Source organism: Spermophilus citellus (genome assembly GCF_964194105.1).
Source record: "Spermophilus citellus genome assembly, chromosome: 14".
Lineage (NCBI taxonomy): Eukaryota > Metazoa > Chordata > Mammalia > Rodentia > Sciuridae > Spermophilus > Spermophilus citellus.
In genome coordinates, this window is record NC_138194.1 from 100,720,909 (window position 1) to 100,739,748 (window position 18,840).

The following is an 18,840-nucleotide window of genomic DNA, read 5'->3' on the forward strand; positions in this document are numbered from 1 at the left end:
ATCATTTTTTTTAAAATTAAAGTGCTAGGATGTTACAAAATATTCATCCCCTTCTCCTTAAGTCCCTGGGGAAAGAGAGAATGTTTATTTTTTCTCATGAAAGAAAAAGATTAAAGTTTCACTATTTTTTTCCATAACAACTCAATCTCTTTTCCGTGAGAGAACAGGGAGTCCTCAAGGGATTGGTGAGTTTGGGAGCAGGGCCTGCATTGCTAGTTGTTGTCTGTCTGTGACTCTCTTTGAAGCAGCCTGAACCCAGGAAGCCCCCATCTCGTTTGTAGATGTGCAGAACATCGGCCTGTAGACCAGCTGTATAGCTGTGCAGCTCTGCCTAGGCCCAAAGCAGCTTCTCTAACCTGCACTTTCACTGGCGGGCACAGTGAGATGAACACACACACACACACATGAAACACACCTAGTGTACAGATATGTCATATAACGCATATTATCCGTGCACAGTGAATATTAATTAATACACACATCAGTTTAAGAAATATTAAATATGTATATTTTATTTTCTTCTTACTTTTCAATTGGATTTTTTTTTTAAAGAGAGAGTGAGAGAGGAGAGAGAGAGAGAGAATTTTTAATATTTATTTTTTAGTTCTCGGCGGACACAACATCTTTTGTTGGTATGTGGTGCTGAGGATCGAACCCGGGCCGCACGCATGCCAGGCGAGCGCGCTACCGCTTGAGCCACATCCCCAGCCCCTTCAATTGGATTTTTACCCACAAAAGTAAAGGAGGGAATTTTTTTCTCTTCCTCAAAGCCCTGAAGGCTGCTGTAACTTCCTAACTCTTTAAATATTTAACGCTTTAAATATTCTTCTCTTACTATTTAGATGGGATTTTTTAGCCACCCCTGTGCTTTGCGACACCATCTAAATCTGGAACCTCTAACCAGTTTTTAATTTATGAAGACATAGATTGGGCACCAGGGCACTCGCGATGATGAGGACCACTGGGGCTGGACATGCATCTAGGTCTGCAGCTCATGGTGAAGAAGAAAGTAAGAGCTGAAGCCAGCGACCATAGCACAGCAGCACAGGTGAGGGCTGTCTGCTCTGAGCCACGTGGAGCAGACGCCAGCTCCTGCGGGAATGCTGCTTCTTGAGTGTGAGGCTTATGGATTTGACCAAGTACCTAAAGCAATGCTCAGCAACACTGCCAAGGGCACAAGAGAGTCAGTGCCACTCTCTGACCACAGGCTCTGAGAAGTGTCTCAGCCCAGATGGTGTGTGCTGTCTTTAGGCTCAGCCACAGGTGAACTCGGGGGAGCTGCCCTGCCTTCCTGGGTCTTGGTGCACAGCATGAAAACTCCCTGGAGGGACTGGTAGGACAGTAGTAGCGTGCTGACGGGACTACGGCTTTGTCATCCTCTTTATCAAGATTGGTTTGAAGAGATGCATCAGGGTGTCTTGCTGAAAAATGGTGGACTGGTGATGATTGTTTGGGGGTGCCAACTTGACAGAATCAAGAATACCCAGAGAGCTGGTAAAGCACAATTATTCTTTTGTTGGGGGGGGTGGGGCGAGGGTTATGAGGGACTGAACTCAAGGACACTCAACAACTGAGCCACATCACCAGCCCTATTTTATATTTTATTTAGAGACTGGGTCTGCCTCGTTTTGGCTAAGGCTGGATTTGAACTTGCAACCCTCCTGTCTCAGCCACCTGAGCCGCTGAGATTATAGCCATGTGCCACTGCAACCAGCCAGCACGCTTACTCTTAATCATCGCTTCCATTGTTACCAGCGCTTCTGCTAAAAGGGAAGTGCATGTGGTTTTGCATTTGAGTACAAAGATGGGCTGGCCCAGGTGTGTGTGTGAGGGTGTTTTCAGAGGAGATTGGCATGTGAGTTGGTGACCTGAGAGGGGAAGATCCACGCTCAGCATAGATGGCAGCCATCCAGTTAGCTGGGGGCTCGAATGGAGCATGAAGTCAGAGGGAAAGGTTTTGCCTTCTTTTCTGGAAACATGATGATCTTTATCCTCTTGCTCTTGGACAAAGGAGCCATAAGTTCTCCCAGTTTTCGACTCACACCAGCAGCCCTGACTCTCCAGTCTTGGGACTGGAACTGAGAATTACACCATGGGTTTCCCTGGGGCCTGAGATTTTCAGACATGGGCTGAGCCTGGCTCACACCTTCCCCGGTCCTCCAGTTTGCACAGGGACTCTGGTGGCACTTCTTAGCCTCCAAATGGAGCCACTCAATTCCACTAGCAAACCCCTTTCTATGCACCTCTCTACGTATGCACCCCTCTTTTCTGTCTCTCTGGAGACCCCTGACTCAAAAGCCCTTAGGAGTTACTTGACTGCAGCCAATGGGAGAGAAGCCTTCCCAGCATGGCCCCCTGCTCCTCCACAGTGTCCCCCAACACGGAACACTGCCCTTGCCCCTCCCCCAAACCCAAGCACTTCTGAGGCCCCTGCCCTGATCTATTTTTTAAAAGACCCTCACCTTCTAACATACTACATCATCCGTGGGTTTATAATGTTATCGTTGAATTCTTATCTCCTAACACGAGTGTCTGTTTTGTTCACTGAGGCATCCCGAGTGCTTTGAGCACTGCCTCCACACAGTGAGCCATCAAAAGTACCTGTGAGAAACTTCTCAAAAGGAGAAACACAAAGGCCAGCAAATATGTGAAAAAATGATCCACATCGTTATCAATCAGGGAAGTGCAAATCAGAACTACAGTAAGATTTCATCTCACTCCAGTCAGAATGGCAACGATAAAGAATACAAACAATAATAAATGCTAGTGAGGTTATGGGGGAAAAGGTGCCCTTGCACATTGTTAGTGGGGCTGGAGACTAGTGCACTGCTCTGGAAAACACCATGGAGATTCCTCAAAAGACTAGGGATGGAGCCACCACCATATGACCCAGCTATCCCACTCCTTGCTATTTTTCCCAAAAGATCTAAAATTGACATACTACAGTAATATAGCCACCTCATTGTTTATAGCAGCATGATTCACAATAAGTCAATCATTGAATCAACTCAGAATCCAATCAATGGATGAATGGATAAAGAAATACACACACACACACACACACACACACAATGGAGTTCTACTCAGCCATAAAAAAGAATAAAATTATGGCATTTGCTGATAAATGTATGAAAATGGAGAATATCATGCTAAATGAAAAAAGCTAATCTCAGAAAATCAAAGGTCAAATGTTTTTTTCACATATGCATAAACTAGAGTAAAATAAAGGAAAGGGGGAGGAAGGATAAGAAAACATAAAGATAAAGGGAATATCAGTAGTGCACAAGAAGGAGATCAAAAGACAGAGTGGAGGGTTGGGTAAGGGGAGGCAACACAGAATGAATTCTTTTTTCCACACTTTTTAAAAAATTACATCTTAATTATTTATTTTTGTATATGTGGTGCTGAGGATTGAACTCAGTGCCTCACACATGCTAGGCAATGTTCTAACACTGAGCCACAACCCCAGCCCAGAATGAATTATTAAAAAATCATGTTATATGCATATGTAAATATAGGACAGAGAAATTCATATATATGAATAGGTGGAAAGAATCAATCAAATACAAGTTAATAGACGAATGAAAGGAAGTGTAGTAGAGTAGAAGAAGGAGAATAGGGAAGGGGAGGAAGAATGGGAGGGAAAAGGGGGGATCATGAACTAAAATCAGTTCTCATGTATGTATGAGTTTGTTGGGATGAACCCCACTACTATGCAGAACTACAAAGCTCTAATTAAAAAAAAAGTATGTGCTGAATGAGTTAATCAACAAGGTATATGCAAGGAAACTGGAGGACCACATATTCCCAGACCCTCTCTGGAGACCTGCAGGGATGCTGGGAAGCAGCAGCAAAGGAGTTTGGAGACAGAGGGTGAAGTCCCCTCCCTCCACGTCTCTGCCACATACCCACTGTGGAAGCCACAGTGGAAGAAACCAACTTGGAATGAGCCCTGCTGGGCTTGGCCTTGCCCTCCTGTGTGTGAGCACACAGACTCTGCACATGGCCGGCGCTCAGAGCCTGGTCCCTTTTTCCCTGTCTGTATGACACTCAGGGCCACTGGGCATGCAAGTCCATCTGTCTGTGTGGTGCCAGGGACACCCACATGTTGTGCCCTCAGCAGGTACCCCTGGGTTTCCTTCTGGCCATGCGGAGCAGCAAGCAGGGAGAAGTCCCGTGGACGATGGTCTGGAGCATTGCCTACCCATGTCAGCACAGGTTTGCCCTCACTCCAGCTGTACAGCCCAAGCCTACAGATACTTCTGCTTTAGAAGCTGAAAGCCCCTCTTTTGATTTATTTCTTTAGGGAAGAAGCTCAATACCATCCATAGGATCCATGGGACAGGGGCTAGAAGTATGGCCTCTGGCCTCCAACACAGCTCCATTTCTGTCTCTTTTGCTATATGCTCTACAATAAATCATTTCACCTCTCTCAGCCCAGGTTTCTTCTTCATAGAAGAATAGTGTGTACCTCATAGGCAAATAAGAACACTGAACAAGCCAAGGCATGGAAAAACTCCTGGACAGTTTCTTACTAGAAAAATATCAACAGTTGTGAACAACTGAAGGCAGGCAAAAACCTGTTGAGTTCAACCCTGTTGCATGGATGCTTAATAAAACAATACAGAGGTACAGGTATAGACACAGAGCATGTAAAAGTCAAAGGCATATCTCAATGATCATATTACAGCAGTTAATATACCAGTGTAGGTCTCCCTGTGCCTCATCGTTTCTATTCACCTTTGGTCACAGACAAAGTTCCCGTTGCACCAACTTCCTGTGTGAAAAGCACTGGGGAGACTTTGGTGATACCGAGAGGAGGGCCAGGAAGCCCACACATGCTAGGTCTCATCCTAATCTGCTCTTGAACATACCTTCGAGACCACAACCTGGGGCCAGAGGTCTTCCTCTCCCTGGCACCCGGGACAGCTGTGCACACCCAGGAGTGTGGCACGGAACAAAGGGTTTCCACAAGCACTCCAAGCTGCTGCTACCCTTTCCATCTCGTCCTGTCCTATCCTAGCCTATCTCACAAGTGCTGCTCCCAGCCCACCCAGCTCACCTCACCGTCCGTTAAGCGGTGGCGGACCTCCTGTTGGAGAAACACAATCTAGTGCATGCTTCAACAATAAAGGGCTCACTGGGTAGCCTGGCATTTCCACATGTCTGCCCTGATTCTGGAGCACAGTTCAGCCTCCTGTGTCAACAGGGTAGCCTCCCTGAGGCTCCGTCCTCTCCCCAGACCCACCCTCCATGGGAGCCCACCCTTCTCATGCATAGTTCCTGGCTCTCCGGTCTCTGTGCACTACCTTTTCCAAACCTCACCCCTGCTCACAGGACCCTGGGCCTTTTCTCTGCAATTTTCTCCATCTGCAATGAACTCTCCCTCTCTGTTCTACAGTTTTACCCTGGAGGGCCTGGCTAAAAGTTTCTTTCCTTCTGAGCAGGAGCCCTTCCTAGTCTCTGCCTTACATTAATGTCTACTCCTAAATGAATCCTTAAAAACTACTCTACCTGACAGCTACATTAAAGGACCAAGGTATCTGCAGGGCCCAATTTTGTACCTGGTTCTCTTCCCTAATGCCAGCTTCCTAGGAAGACCTTCTCTGACAGCTCCTTAAACTAGTCTCATCTCTTCCCCCTCACACTGAGAACTATTTCACCATGCACATCACCATTGGGCAGATCATATTTATTATGTGCCTTCCACCACTAAAATACAAGCCTCATGAAGTAAGGAATTTTTTTCTGGTTCACTGATAGAGTAGCCAATAGTTGAAACATTGTCTGACATGTACTCCCTGCTAAATAGTTGTTTCTTGCAAGAAGGAATCTCCTTTTTTTATGTCTAAGAAACCAGGTAAGAAAGATTCGGTAACTAGTGGGATGCCTGCCACAAGTATTTTAAGTTGCAAAATCAGTATTTTAAGACGTGTAATGAAATTTGAAATGCTGAGGTCCATATTCATTTGCAGGTAAAAAAGCAGAAATTACTCTAGGTCCTCCTTATCCCCTGGCCTTCAAGGCCCCACACGGTCTGTTCCTCCTGTTGCTCTGAGTTTCCCTGCTCTTCCCTGCTCTTGCACTCCATTCTAACTGCACTGATCTTGTTGCTGCTTTTCAAAGATGTTCTGTTTTTATCTCACCAGCCCAAACTTTTCCCACGTCACTGCATGTCCTGCTGTAACCCCAGCCTGCGTTCAAATGTCACATCTGCAGAAAGACTTTTTCTTGTCCTTTGGGGAGGAGCAGGGTCTGAAACTCAAGCTGTCATCCCACTAGTTTCTGAATCTTTGTCCTTTGCACAAGAGGCTGCCATTCAAGCTGGGCTCTTTGAAGGGAGGAGTCCTGGCCTGTGTCTGTCACCTCTGCTAGTGGGCATTCCTGGAGCCCACCTGAGGCTAACCTCCTTGACTCTGGGAGACCATTTCCTGCAGCCAATCTGATTTATAATTTTGTGCTGTGGTCCCCAAAGCTATGTTTACCCTTGTCAGACTAGCTCTTCTGAAGTTAGTTTTGGAAAGTATCTTCTCCCAGTTCTAGCTGGAGCCTGGAATGAGGGAACGAATTAACGGCTGAGTGGAAGACTCAGGATCTCTAGACAAGCGGATTCAACATGCAGTTGTGTTTTCTAGGAGCCCCAGCTCACTTCCAGAACCCACGAGGCAAACTGTAAATGTCACCATACTTTGCAAATATAAGGAAGCCCGAGGAGAAAACAAGCTTATAGAAGGGTGTGAGAGCTCTCCATGTCCATCCCGTGCAAAGCAGAACGTCAAGCTCCACTCCTGGTGGATTCACTTGGCATTCCCAACATTGTTTCACCCACCTTTATGTTTTGAAGTGAAGTGTTGTTCAGAATCAACAGGAGAAGTGGATGTGTGTAGCGAAAGCCAAAAGACCCTGGAGGGATCTCTGCCCCTCTTCACCAGGGCATCCCAAGGGACAATGGCCTCATCACCCATGGACCCTCTGACTTTCTTGAGTACTGGAAGGTGGCAAACTGAGAAATTTACCAGTCTTCCTAATTAGGGAGCTCAGCCTTAATTACTATGCTAAATGCATTTTTTATTTACTGCAGCATCTAGAGCAGATTGTGTGTTTTCTGACGTAGCCTATGGCCACACCACCTGCTTCGACTTCATTCTGCAGGATTCAGCACAGATGTCTTGCAGGACTTGGGAGTCTTGATTCTGTCTCCAGAAGCATAATGACTCTCAACAAAGGAAACCTCAGCTTGCTGACCTCTCCCACTAGGCACTGTCTAAATCTTTCGCTTGCCTGGCGCTTCAGACTGGAGGTGCAGAGGTGAGGAGATCCAGAAAGTGAAAGGGCAGCTTGGACAAAGAAAAAAGGTGGCCTGTCCTGGGAGTAGGGGAGACTACTTTATATGGCAGAGTAGGCATGCGACTCCTTACTTACAGATTTTCCTGAAACGTCAAGACAGCAAGTTTTTGGTGCTCCATATAAAAAAAGGCCTCAGAAAACCTTCGGACCTGAGGAATAAAACAGAGTAAATGGCTCACTTCTTTAGGTGGCTGTGTCTCCTCTGTTTAGAATTGAGGGTCGTGGAGATAAGTGTTATGCACTAAGAGAAGGAAAGCTTGTCCTTCACCCAGAGGTCTGAATCAAAGCTCTTAGCCCAACCCTGGTTTATAGACACAGTTTAGTACATGTTTATGAATCTGTTCTTACATTGCTTTTTATCATTTTTATATGTGGGTTTTATTCCTCCTACTGGAATATGAGATCTTTGCAAACAGTCACCATAAATAAATGCAGAATAAACAGAATTTCCAAATCCAGCCTTGTGAGTGTGCTTGCTAAGCATCTGGTGAATCTAATCCTCAGATATTTGTTCTTCTTGCTCTAAATGAGAAGACCAATGTCTTTCACTATGCATTAGTACCGACCCATATGTACCCAAGCTTGTGGCCAAAAATATACTAAGAGCAATGCCTTCCCTTCCAAATTACTTTTTCAAATGTTGTTTTGATTGTTTATTTGAAGTGCCCTGGATCTAACCAAGGGCCTTGCTCATATGATGCTAGTACTCTACCACTCATCTCTATTCCCAGCCCCTCAAATACTTTTTTAAAGTACTTGGAGTACCCCTACGATAAGGGTAAGGGTGGTGTTTTATGAAGGATGGAGTAAAGGCTTGTATGGCTAACCAAGCTCCTGATGTCACACTGCTTGTTCAGGGTGGGGCCAGGATCAGTGCTCCAATCGAGAGCTCGGGACAGTCCCAATTCTTACTCAGTTCAGTGAACTGACACTTGTCAAACTTCCTCAGGACATTAAGTGCATGTAGGAAGTTTATGCCATGAGACAATTTACCCTCAGGCTGTGGTGCTCCTGGGTGAGATAAGTAGTCACTTGGGAGTGGAGTGTCACGGTATCCAGGAACTGTGTCCACAGAGCCATCAGGTGGGAAGCAAGCCAGGCGAGATCCTTACTGATCTGCTCAGCTATCTTCTCTGGATTGTTCAGCATCTGGAGGCAAAAAATGCAGTGGTCAGGCCCCCGCTCCCTGGGCTCCTGCCATCTCCACTGACTCCTGTGCTCTTGGTGAACATCTGCACATCGGTGGAATGATATTAAACCATCCTGAGACTCTCGGGATCACAGATCAAGTCACTTTGGAGGCGGGACTTAAATAGTCACGGTGGTGATAAATTATTTGTAGTCCCTGTCTAGTCCAGGCCTAGTCTCACATGAGCGATCACCAACGGCCTTGCTCAGTCTCTCCCCGCTTTGTCTTGTCTTTGTGTCTATTTTAAGCCCAACCTAATCCTGGATTTCTGGAAATGTCTTGCACCTTTGATGTTTTCCCTTTCCCCTTGGGTCCAATGGCTTCTTCTTTCAACTTCTCTACTCAACCCTTTCCACAGTTTATGCTGCCCATCGGTGCCCAGATCCAGTGACTTCTCCTCTGTGAACCTTGGCTTCACAACCATCCAGCTGAAACCCTCCACCCCATCCTCCCAACACCCCGGCACTGCAGATCCTCACTCGCACTCCACTCTGTCCTGAGATTCTGAACTCCGTCTTCGTAGTCATGATGGCTTCCACTCATTAATACCCATCGTTTGGCAGGTAGAGTGCTGGGTATTTTGCATAGGTTTCCCATGTAGTCCCCACAGTTACTCTGTGGTGGAGGCATCGTAAACCTTCTTCTACAAAAAGCTAAAATGAGAGTGAATAAGTAGCGAGAGTACACAAGTCCACACCAAGCTGGGATTGAACTGAAGAACTGTGGGACCACAAAGCCACATCCCCACACCACAGTACAGGAGTAGAGACCTCCAGAGAGAAGAGAGTCCATGACCTCATAGCACTTAACTAGCTGGGAGAACTGCACATGGCGGGGGCTCCCTAGCCCTGGCCTACCACCATCCTTCTACCATCACCCACATTCCTTAAGGAGGGTTTCAAGTTGCTTTTAAAGCTAGGAGTTGGACTAGAGTGGGCCCAGAGCCTTTTGGGAAGACCCCAGGAACAGAAATACTTTGGATCGCTGTCACTTGATATGGGATAGCCATCTTCCAAGAAGCATGCTGGTTGGAGAATTCAAATAAATTCTGGAGAAGTGAGAAGAGAGATGGTGTCTTTGAGGAGTGTGAGGCAGCCAGTCCTCAAATCCTGACACCCATCTCTAGGCTTAATCATTTATACAACAAGCATGTGAGGGCATCATGTGTGTCTGAAGCACATGTGTTGAATAAACACAGACACAGGACGAGTTGGAGAGGGCCTCTGCCTCACTCAGTAGTGGATGGAGATAGGGATGTGGGTGAGCAAACAAGAGTGGTGTGGCACTCTCTGCCACACACAATAAACTGGGCACACAGCCACAGCACTTCCAAACCCTGCTTCTCTCATTTATCCTGTGCCTCAATTTCCTTTAAGGGCACGCATGGTAATTGACTCCATTTGAATGCAATGATACGTGGGAGGATCTAAGTCCAGTGCCTGAATCACCAACAGCCCTTGGACTGAAGGCTGATGCTAGGCGAAGGCAGAGCAGGTGGCATGAGGAGTCTAATAGTAAGAAAAAGAGGAAAAGAGAAGTTTGATGCACAGTAACACTCTAAATTTTGAATATTATTACTTTTCAATTAATGATTAGCTTTCTAAACACAAGATTTTATTTAAAAATACTACTCAGAGCTGCTTCTTCCAAGAGGCAAGGTCAGTATTTGGTAACCACTGTTGGCTGTGTGGCATACACCATGGTCAAGAGACGGAAGACTAAGGCCAGGTGGGGGGCTCTGGGGAAAACGCAGCCACTGAAAATCCTCCAGGTGGAGAGTGTGGCTTTGGATGGACTAGAAGTCGCTCAGATTTGAATTCTCCAACCAGCATGATTACTGATGACAGCCAGACTCCTGTGTCAACACTTGGCACCATTTGCCCCTGGAAACAATCCCCACCTTATCATGGACCCCTCCCCTCCTGGCCTGAGCATGCCCATTGCTCCAGTCACTGGGCCTGCCCACCAGCACCAGGTCGAGCTGCACCCTCTCTCTGGAGTGCTTCCCCTCTCCCCTCCCGTCTCCTTTTTTCTCCTCTACACCTTGGCCTTGTCTATTCTCTCCAGGGAATCTCGACGGAGACAGTTCTGTGTCCCCTCGTTTCTGCTGTCTCCTTTGAAACTCCACCGTGCTCCAAGTGTAAGACTGACCACCCGCTTCGTAAAGGACCCACCCATCTCCCATGCCACCTCCAGCCACATGTGGCCTGTTTTATCTCCAACATGCCCTCTGGCCTGCATTCTGAGCTCTGGCCCTCAGTATTTCTAGTGCCCAGCACACTGGCTGATGATAGTGTGAACTTAGTAGCCTGGATTGACTATGTAGGTGACCTGGCATGGGTGGGAGGTGCCCTGTGCCTCAGTCACACAGACCTGCCTTCCTGGGCTGCTTCTTCTGTCACCCACTCATGACAGTGCCCCTGTACCACCATGGTATGGGCAAACACTTCATGAACTCTGAGCTCAGCCACCACAATGAAAAATGGAAAAAAAAAAGGATAGGCTATTAATGAAATGTACCTTTGGGAGAATTATTTTTCCCCTAGTTGGTTATAGAAAGGATTTAAGGTAAGGTTTAAAAAGCTTCTAATTAAGCCACAGGAGGACTTTCCAAGCTCACAGACACCTGGGCCTGTGCAAGCACAGATGACAGGGGTGGAGGGCCCTCCTGACACCAGCAGGCGATCCCGGCCCCGTCTGCATGGGTGAAGCTCCCTGAGAAGAGGCTCAGCCTCCTACCCTCCTCATCTGGGCTCTGCCCATGAGCTTCTCTCTACTCCCCTGCTTTATGATTTGGGGTAGAGGACACCAGCATGTGTAGTAATCTGCCTAAGCTGGTACATGTGTGGCCTGTGCGGTCCAGCTCCTGGATCTGCTGCTCACCATGTCATACTGCCCCCCATACATCCCTCCATGTCCCCGGCAGATCCCCTGGTCACTCCCTCCTTCTGTCCACAGGATGTCAGCATGTTCCTGTGCCTGTTCAATCCTCCACTGACACTGCACTTCAGTGTGTATCTACAGAAGTCAGGAGGGCCCTCTTGCAACCTGTCTTGCCAGACTCTGGAAACTCTTGGATACCCAGAAGTGTGCAGCCGGGAACTCTCTGAATACCCACTGCCTTGGCCTTTCCCTCCTCCTCAGAAGCTCACTCCTCTTTCCACAGCAATATGCAGTGGTGGTTTTACAAGCCCTCCCAGCCCCACACCCACTTGACTCAACACCAGGGGGATGTGAAGGGAGAAAGCTCTTCTCTTAGGGAGACTTTCATCCCATCAGTCTGAGGATTAACGTAAGATCAGGATGGCAATTAATTTGGGGGCTATCGTCTTTCTAACTGGAAAATCATAAGTGCCTTGTATGTTTTGGTATGAAAGGATTCGGGGCCTTCACAGCTTGGTGGAGGGGAGAAAAGTAACACAGATCATGATACCAAGAAGTAGTTGGAATAGAGCCCAGCGCCAAGAGACACTAGCCCATGGGGGACTCTTGGATCCCAGGATCTCAGATGGTTCCCGGAAAAGTGAGCAGCTGGCTTGGGTCTTGCAGATGGGGATTGTGTCAGGAATAAAACAGGGTGACATGGGACAGCCCAAGCAGAGGTGAGAGCACATAGTGGTGCTGGGTTGCAGAGCCCAGTTTCTCAGCCCTGGAGGAGCTCAGGGCTGAGGAACAGGGGAGGGGGCATCATGTGCCCTAGCATTGACTTCCCTGCTAAGCAGTCAGATCCTCATGTTGTGGGTGACCAGCAACCACTAGGGCTTTCAGTCAGCATAGTGAGATCTGGGGCTGGGCAGGTGTCCATGCACACGGACTGACCCTCTGTGATTTCTGCATGGAAATGCTGTGTGGAGCAAGGGCTGAGTCCCATGAGGTCCCCACCACACAGGGGCTCTTGGTCACGAAGAGACCTTGGAAACAGCTATCTTCCAATGTGGTGAGGTCTGTGACTCTGCATTCTAGAGGAAGGGCCCTGGGAAGTCAAGCAGGGCATTACTGTCCCCAGGAGAGATGCTCTGGAATGCAGTCCAGGGCTGCAGAGCTGGACAAGATGCTGTAGGGAGGAGCCAGACTGAGATGATCAGAGCCTGTGCTTGGCCTCGTGGAGTGGCAGAGGGAAGGAGCAGATGGCCTAGTGCTCTCCACACAGGGCAGCCCCCAACTCTCCCACCCCCAAGGCCTTTTAAAGTTGACAACCTCTTCTTAAGGAAACTTGTTAAAGAACCTCCTGCTCTACCCCAGGCCAAATGAATTAGAATCTACATTTTAATGGACCCCCAGGTAATTCATAAGCACATTAAAATTAGAACATTCTAGAACAGAGGGAGGAATGGATGCTGTTACTCAAACCAGTTGCCTCTGGCTGAGTTCTGTGCCCCTGGCTGCCCCAAGCAAGTTCTAAGTCCATCCAAGCTGAGTTGCCCTTCAGAATTAGCACACTAAATAGGAGGAGAGCTTATAGCATATAGGTGCTCTGTGACAGCACACAGCAGGTACTCAATGTGCACCGATTACATTCTTTGGTTTGTTACTGGAAAGTAAATGGAATGTGGTCCGGGGCCCTCTTGTGTACCACTGTGCCTCCTTGAGTTTGATGTTAGCTCCTCCAGAGCAGGGTCTTGAGAAACTGAATATCGTTGACCTCCTGGAGGATACTTCCAGGCTTAAATGAAACAAGTTATTTCAAAACCCTCTGGCAGGTGGACTAGTCAAAACAAAGAAGCACACAAAATAAATAACAACAAAAAACCATGCCAAGGGGCTGCCCCAAGCAGCCACCAGCTGCTCACAGTTGCCAGCTGAGCTTCTTTCCCAGGTCCCACTAGGAAGTGCAGCTCTGGGAAAGACTATTAGACACCTCAGCATCTTCTATAAGTTCTGGGGGTCAAGAAGGGAACTATCTTTTGTATTCAGAAAATCCTGTTGCTGTATTAAAGAACAACCAAGCAAACAAAAAGTTTCACTTCTTAGTAGCTCCCCAGCAAGTTTCTGAATGTTTGCTGTCCAAAGCACATGGCTGAGTGTGGACAGAACCATCCCTCTGCAGACAGCACATCTCCTTCCTGACCAGCGCTCAGCAAGGACCGTCACGGCCTGCTCCAGCCCATCTTTCCAGCTCGGCTCTACAGCAGGGCTTCAGGAACACAACGCTGCAGCCATGCTGGCCCCTCTCCCATGGTGCTCCAGTCCTGGTGCCCTGGGCCTCACGGGGGGGGGGGGGGGAGGCTGTTCCTCTGCTGGAATGCCCCTCCCTCCCTGATGCACTCCCTCCTGCTCCCTGGCAACAGCCCCTATGGAGCATCCCCACCTCCCCAGAGAGAACCAGGCCCTCCCCTCCTCCTGGCCCACCACCCTGCCTCACACTCTGTGGTTCTAGTGTGGCTGCCTCAGGAGATTCTGCTGTCTGTGGAAACAAATCTGTTTTTCAGTAGGCTGCAATTCCCAATGGCCTCTTCTACTTATTCCTAGCAGATATCCAAGTGGCTGGTGCACAGAAGATGCTTAGTAAAACTTCATGATTTGCTGAAGCACAGAGGCACCCACACTCCACTGCTGCAGAGACCTAGCTTTCCAATCCTCTGGAGTCCCAGGAAGCCTCCAACCTCTCCACCAGTGGCAGGCCATCCAGATGGAAACCTTCACTGCTGTTTGTCATTGGCCACAAGGTGGCGATGTTCTGTCTCTAAACAGCTCTGCAGACTGTGAGCTTAATATGGGGGGCTTCCGGGGAAGAGGGGTGCTGCTTCTATTCCAACCACAGGCCAGCCCTTCAGCAAACCAAGGAGCAGACTGATGGCCAGCACATCACCCTTTCCACCTTTGTCACCAAGCCACTCCCTACATCAGTTGCATAATAAAATTTTCAACAAAATTTGGTTATAAAATAAAGTTGTGGCAACAGGGACCATAGGAACCCAAGAGGCAGCATCCCTGCAGTCTGGGACACTGCAGAAAGGAGGAGCAGCAGTCGGCCTTTTGTGAAACACGCTTGATAAATGAACCAGAGCAGGCAGCAGGTGTGGAGGGACTTCAGCGGGAGGCGGGGCCGGGCTCAGACCCTAGGTGGCCCACCCCTCTGACTCACACACCTTAAGGAAGACCTGCTCCTCTGTGTCCATTTAGCATGAAATAAACGTGGACCTGTGAGCACTCCCCCCAGAGCCCCGGGCTGCTGCGGGCACAGTGCGCAGAGACCCGCGGGCAGAGAGCCAGCCTCCCTCTGGGCTGGGCCTTTGCTATTCCTTTGTTTTAACTTCACCACCCAAACACCCTCTCCTGCCCCAGCTGCTCTCTGTTTGTGATTCTGTGAGATGCAGCTAAGTCTCCTTCCTGGCACCCAGTTTCTAAAGCCCTCGGAATTCCCAGAGCTTAGATGCATCTTTTCTTATTCTACGTCCCCTTCCCCCAGATTGAGTTTGTGCTAATGTGGAGACCCTTGACAGACCCCTAGACAGCCTCAGGGAGAGGCTGGCTGTCTGAAAGACCAAGGAGGTCAGGAGGTTGGGACTTTCTCTCCAGGCCTCTGGGGAAGGGAGAGGAGCTGGGGATCTTGTGGAGGGCCAGTGGTCACCTTGGCCGTGGGGCCATGCACTGGAGCGCCGTAGAAACCTTAAATGATGGGGCCTGACAGCTTCTAGGTTGGTGAGTATACCCAACTGAAGTGCCACCCTTGGGACGCCCTTGCAGGTCTTGCCCTGTGTCCATGTATTCACCTGGCAGTTTGTCTGCATCCTTTCTGACATGCTTTATAACAAAGTGGACAGCCCACATCTGGCTAGGGTCAGAGAAAGGACAGTGTGCGTGAGGTACCACCTGATGGCAAAGTGTTTTGTGCTGGAGACAACTCTTAAGTGTCCCTTTGCCCACATAGCCCCCTAAGGACGTGAATCCTCCTTCCTGGCTCCCTGTGACCTAGAGATTTGTCCAGGCACCATGGTGCAGGGGGCACCCAGGCCTCTTGGTTACTTGCCTGGGCTCCCTCCCCAAAGCCTCAGTCATGGCACGTGGCCTGTTCCCAGGCCCTTCTGACTGTTCTAGCAGCATAGCCTTGCACCAGGCCCTACTACCTCTGGGGTCCATGGGCTGCACTGCTGCAAAACCACAAAGCTCAAAGCCAGGATCCAAAACAGCTTCCTCTCTGGGGTCCACTAGGGCCTACCTCCTCCTGAGGAAACTTAGTGACACCATCCACCTGAGGTCCCACAACCAGGTAGAGTACCTGTGTCCTCATCTCTTGCCAGGCTCATGGCATAGTAGGCAAGATGATAAGTACAGAAGTAATGGCTTTGGGCAGTGCTGTATGCCAGGCTCTGTCCTCCACAATGCAGCCAGGTGACCCCATTTAATCCCCATAGAACAAGTGCATCGCACACAGGGAAACAGCCATCAAGAGGGGAAAAGACCTGCCCAATGCTTGTCCAGAGGTAGAGGACCACACCCTGTTATTAGGACAGAGAGCCTCTGCCCTTTACTCACACGAGGTACATGACCAGGACAGATGGGTCTACAGATTGATAGGCAAATGTGCCAAGTCCTGGCTCCTTTTGCAGAGGAGCCAAGGGTCCCAGGAAGCTGCATTAACCACTCTAGGATCAGCCTCTTCCTCACCTTTAAAAGCCTTACCAGCCCTCCGTGCCGGTGTTTACCGGCTCACTCCAGCATTTATTAGGAGCTTACCGGGTGCCAGGAGTCCTCCGAGCAGTGAACAAGGGTGGCCCAAGAGTACACAAGCCACTTTCCTAAGCTGTGTGCTCCAGGAGGGAACGGGTTGCCACTGAGAACCCATCCACTGAATATAACAGGATTGCTTATTTTATAGAACTGTTCAGTTGAATAAATGAACAAATGCACACAAGGCACATAAAATACAGACTTGGTAACTTGCAAGTGTGCACTACACTAATTGGCTAAGACAAAAAGATGTCATCAGTAAAATCCTGATGACTTCTGGCTCCACTTTACAGATGGGAAAACCAAGCACCACGGAAGTACTGGTTGGCCTTCCCCTCTCCCTGACTCGTGGGCTTCCTTCCAGCCTCAACCTGGGATCTCACTTAGGGGGCCATGCAATGCCCCGGGAGGTGGAAGTGTCCCAGAGACTGTACCACACAGTCCTGTGCATCGCCAGGTTTGTTAAAGACATGCTCTTAATGCACACAGCCTCACAAAACCGCAACAGAGTCCCCAGGACAAAGTTCATATCCATTTTTTGTTTCCTCTTGTAAGTGATGTGAGCCATTCTCTTTCCCTGAAGTTTAAAAGCCAGAGGGAGAACACCTTCTTTAGACAGGGGCGGGAAGCCTGCGGTGGCCTGCTAGGCGCACTGCCTTCCAGCTCTTTGCTTCGGAAGTCGCCCAGCTGAGCAGGGAAGGAGTGGACTGGCTGACTGCCCACAGCTCACAGCCCGAGCAGGGATGCCTGGAGGAGATCTTTCAGGAATTTGGAGTAACCTCATCTAGCTCAAATGGGCTGAAGTAGCTGACCCCTTCACTGGGCCTGCACAAGTGTCCCATGGGTGTCCTTTTGATGGCAGGGGTCCCAATTCCACCTACACATCATGCAGAGGCTGCTGGTTCCTGTGAAGACAATGACCACCTGCTACTTCACTTTTGCTGACCTCCAATCACCTTTCCCACACCTCAGACCACCCTGCTTCTTCGCCCCATAAAGATACATGAACCCCACTCTTAGGGAGGCAGATTTGAGGCTCCTCCTCCATCTCCATGGCATTGGCACCTGTGAGCTAACTTTCTCTTTTGTAAACCTGGTAGCTTCTATGACAGGTTTAAAGCCCTGTGGGCAGAGCAGGCCTGATTCGGTAACGTGACCACTTCTTCCCATCAGACCCACAGGGTCAGCCCTCTAGTTACCTGGAGCTCTGAGCATAGCTGGGCGAGCGTTTCTTCAACAGCAAGGGCCTCTAGGAAGAAAGAAGCAAATATCATACAGTTAAACGAACATGCACGGAAATGAAGATGCTGCCAATTAAAAGAAGAACAAGTTTCAAGTTCTCATTAAAGTCACAGGAACAAACACAATTGATGAAGGCTCCTCTCCGTGCATTCCTAACCAGCTGGAGGCACCGTGCTTACAGACAGAATAAACCTGACTTGGAACCAAGGGCTAAGCCCTAGGTAAAGACCAAAGTCCTCTCATCAATGCATTTATATAAAAGTAGATCCTCCTAAACTGTATAGAGCTTTTTTGGGTCAAAGTGATTTTTTTTTCTTTAGGTACTGGGGATTGAACCCAGGGGCACTTAACCACTGAGCCACAAACCCAGCCCTTTTTTGTATTTTATTAGAGTCAGAGGGTTGCCAAGTTGCTTAGGGACTCACTAAGTCCCTGAGGCTAACATGGAACTCAAGATGCTCCTGCCTCAGCTTCCAGAGCTGCTGGGATTGCTGGCTGGCATGTGCCAGCAATCTGCACCCAGAGTGATTCCATTTTTATTTCCACTTTTTGAGGCACATGGATTCATACAACACAGATATATCTTTCCAAGACATAAAGAGCATGGATTTGTATCTCCATCTCAACCCATGAAAGATCAGAAGCCTAGAGAAGTGGGGTGGCAGATCTGAGTCCTCTGCAGGCTTCAGGGACTAGGACACTAATGAACACCTAACTTTCCATGCCAACATGGTCCCTGCAATGCCACTGTGGCAGCATGGACCAGTGGTGCAGCTCTCAGGGATACAATGTTCATGGTTGTTACTTTTTGGAGTTATTCCCTAGTTTCACGGTGCCATCTGCACGTGGCTGTGGTAGATGCACTGTTTCCCAGGTGAGTGTGAGCAATCCCTTAGCACCTTGGGCTCCTTCCTGCGACACAAGTAGCACAAACCTCTCCACCTGACTGCTGACCTCAGGATTGCAAGGTCCCCAACCCAAGGCAGAACAGAGCTTTGTCATTGCTGAGAGCCATGGCCAAGTAGGAATGACGCCTGGCATTTTTGGTTTGAAAGATGACCCTGCTCAGGGATTAGGGCGGTTCCAGGTTTAGGGTGGATCCTGCTGGGAATAGGGTGGCTCCAGGATTAGGGAGTATCCTGCTGCCTCAGGAGCCCGCTCCTTTAGAGTTCCCGTGGAGTTCTCGCGGGGTTCTGAGAGAATTGATACGCAGAGCCCGGTGGAGGGAGTGTATTTCCCCAGAACGTGCATGTAGACTGCCGGTGAGAGTTCGGGAATAAAGAGTTGCTGTTGAAATCTACAAGGCTTTTGTGGTGGCTCAGTGATTTTGTGCCCAGACAGACTGCGGCATGTCATATTGGTTTTGTCTGCATCCCCAATGCCTAGCACAA

At 48.9% G+C, this 18,840-nt stretch overlaps 1 protein-coding gene across 1 annotated transcript in view; it reads right to left on the reverse strand.

Annotated features, from left to right (window-relative positions):
• Positions 1-18,840, reverse strand: part of FAM135B (family with sequence similarity 135 member B) — a gene marked incomplete at both ends in the record, with an annotated part of 190,200 nt that overhangs the window by 26,043 nt on the left and 145,317 nt on the right. The window contains 3 exons of the mRNA XM_081266432.1: positions 7,423-7,496; positions 8,341-8,496; positions 17,407-17,456. Coding sequence (XP_081122558.1) covers positions 7,423-7,496; positions 8,341-8,496; positions 17,407-17,456 — 280 coding nt within the window. The remainder of the gene's footprint in view (positions 1-7,422; positions 7,497-8,340; positions 8,497-17,406; positions 17,457-18,840) is intronic.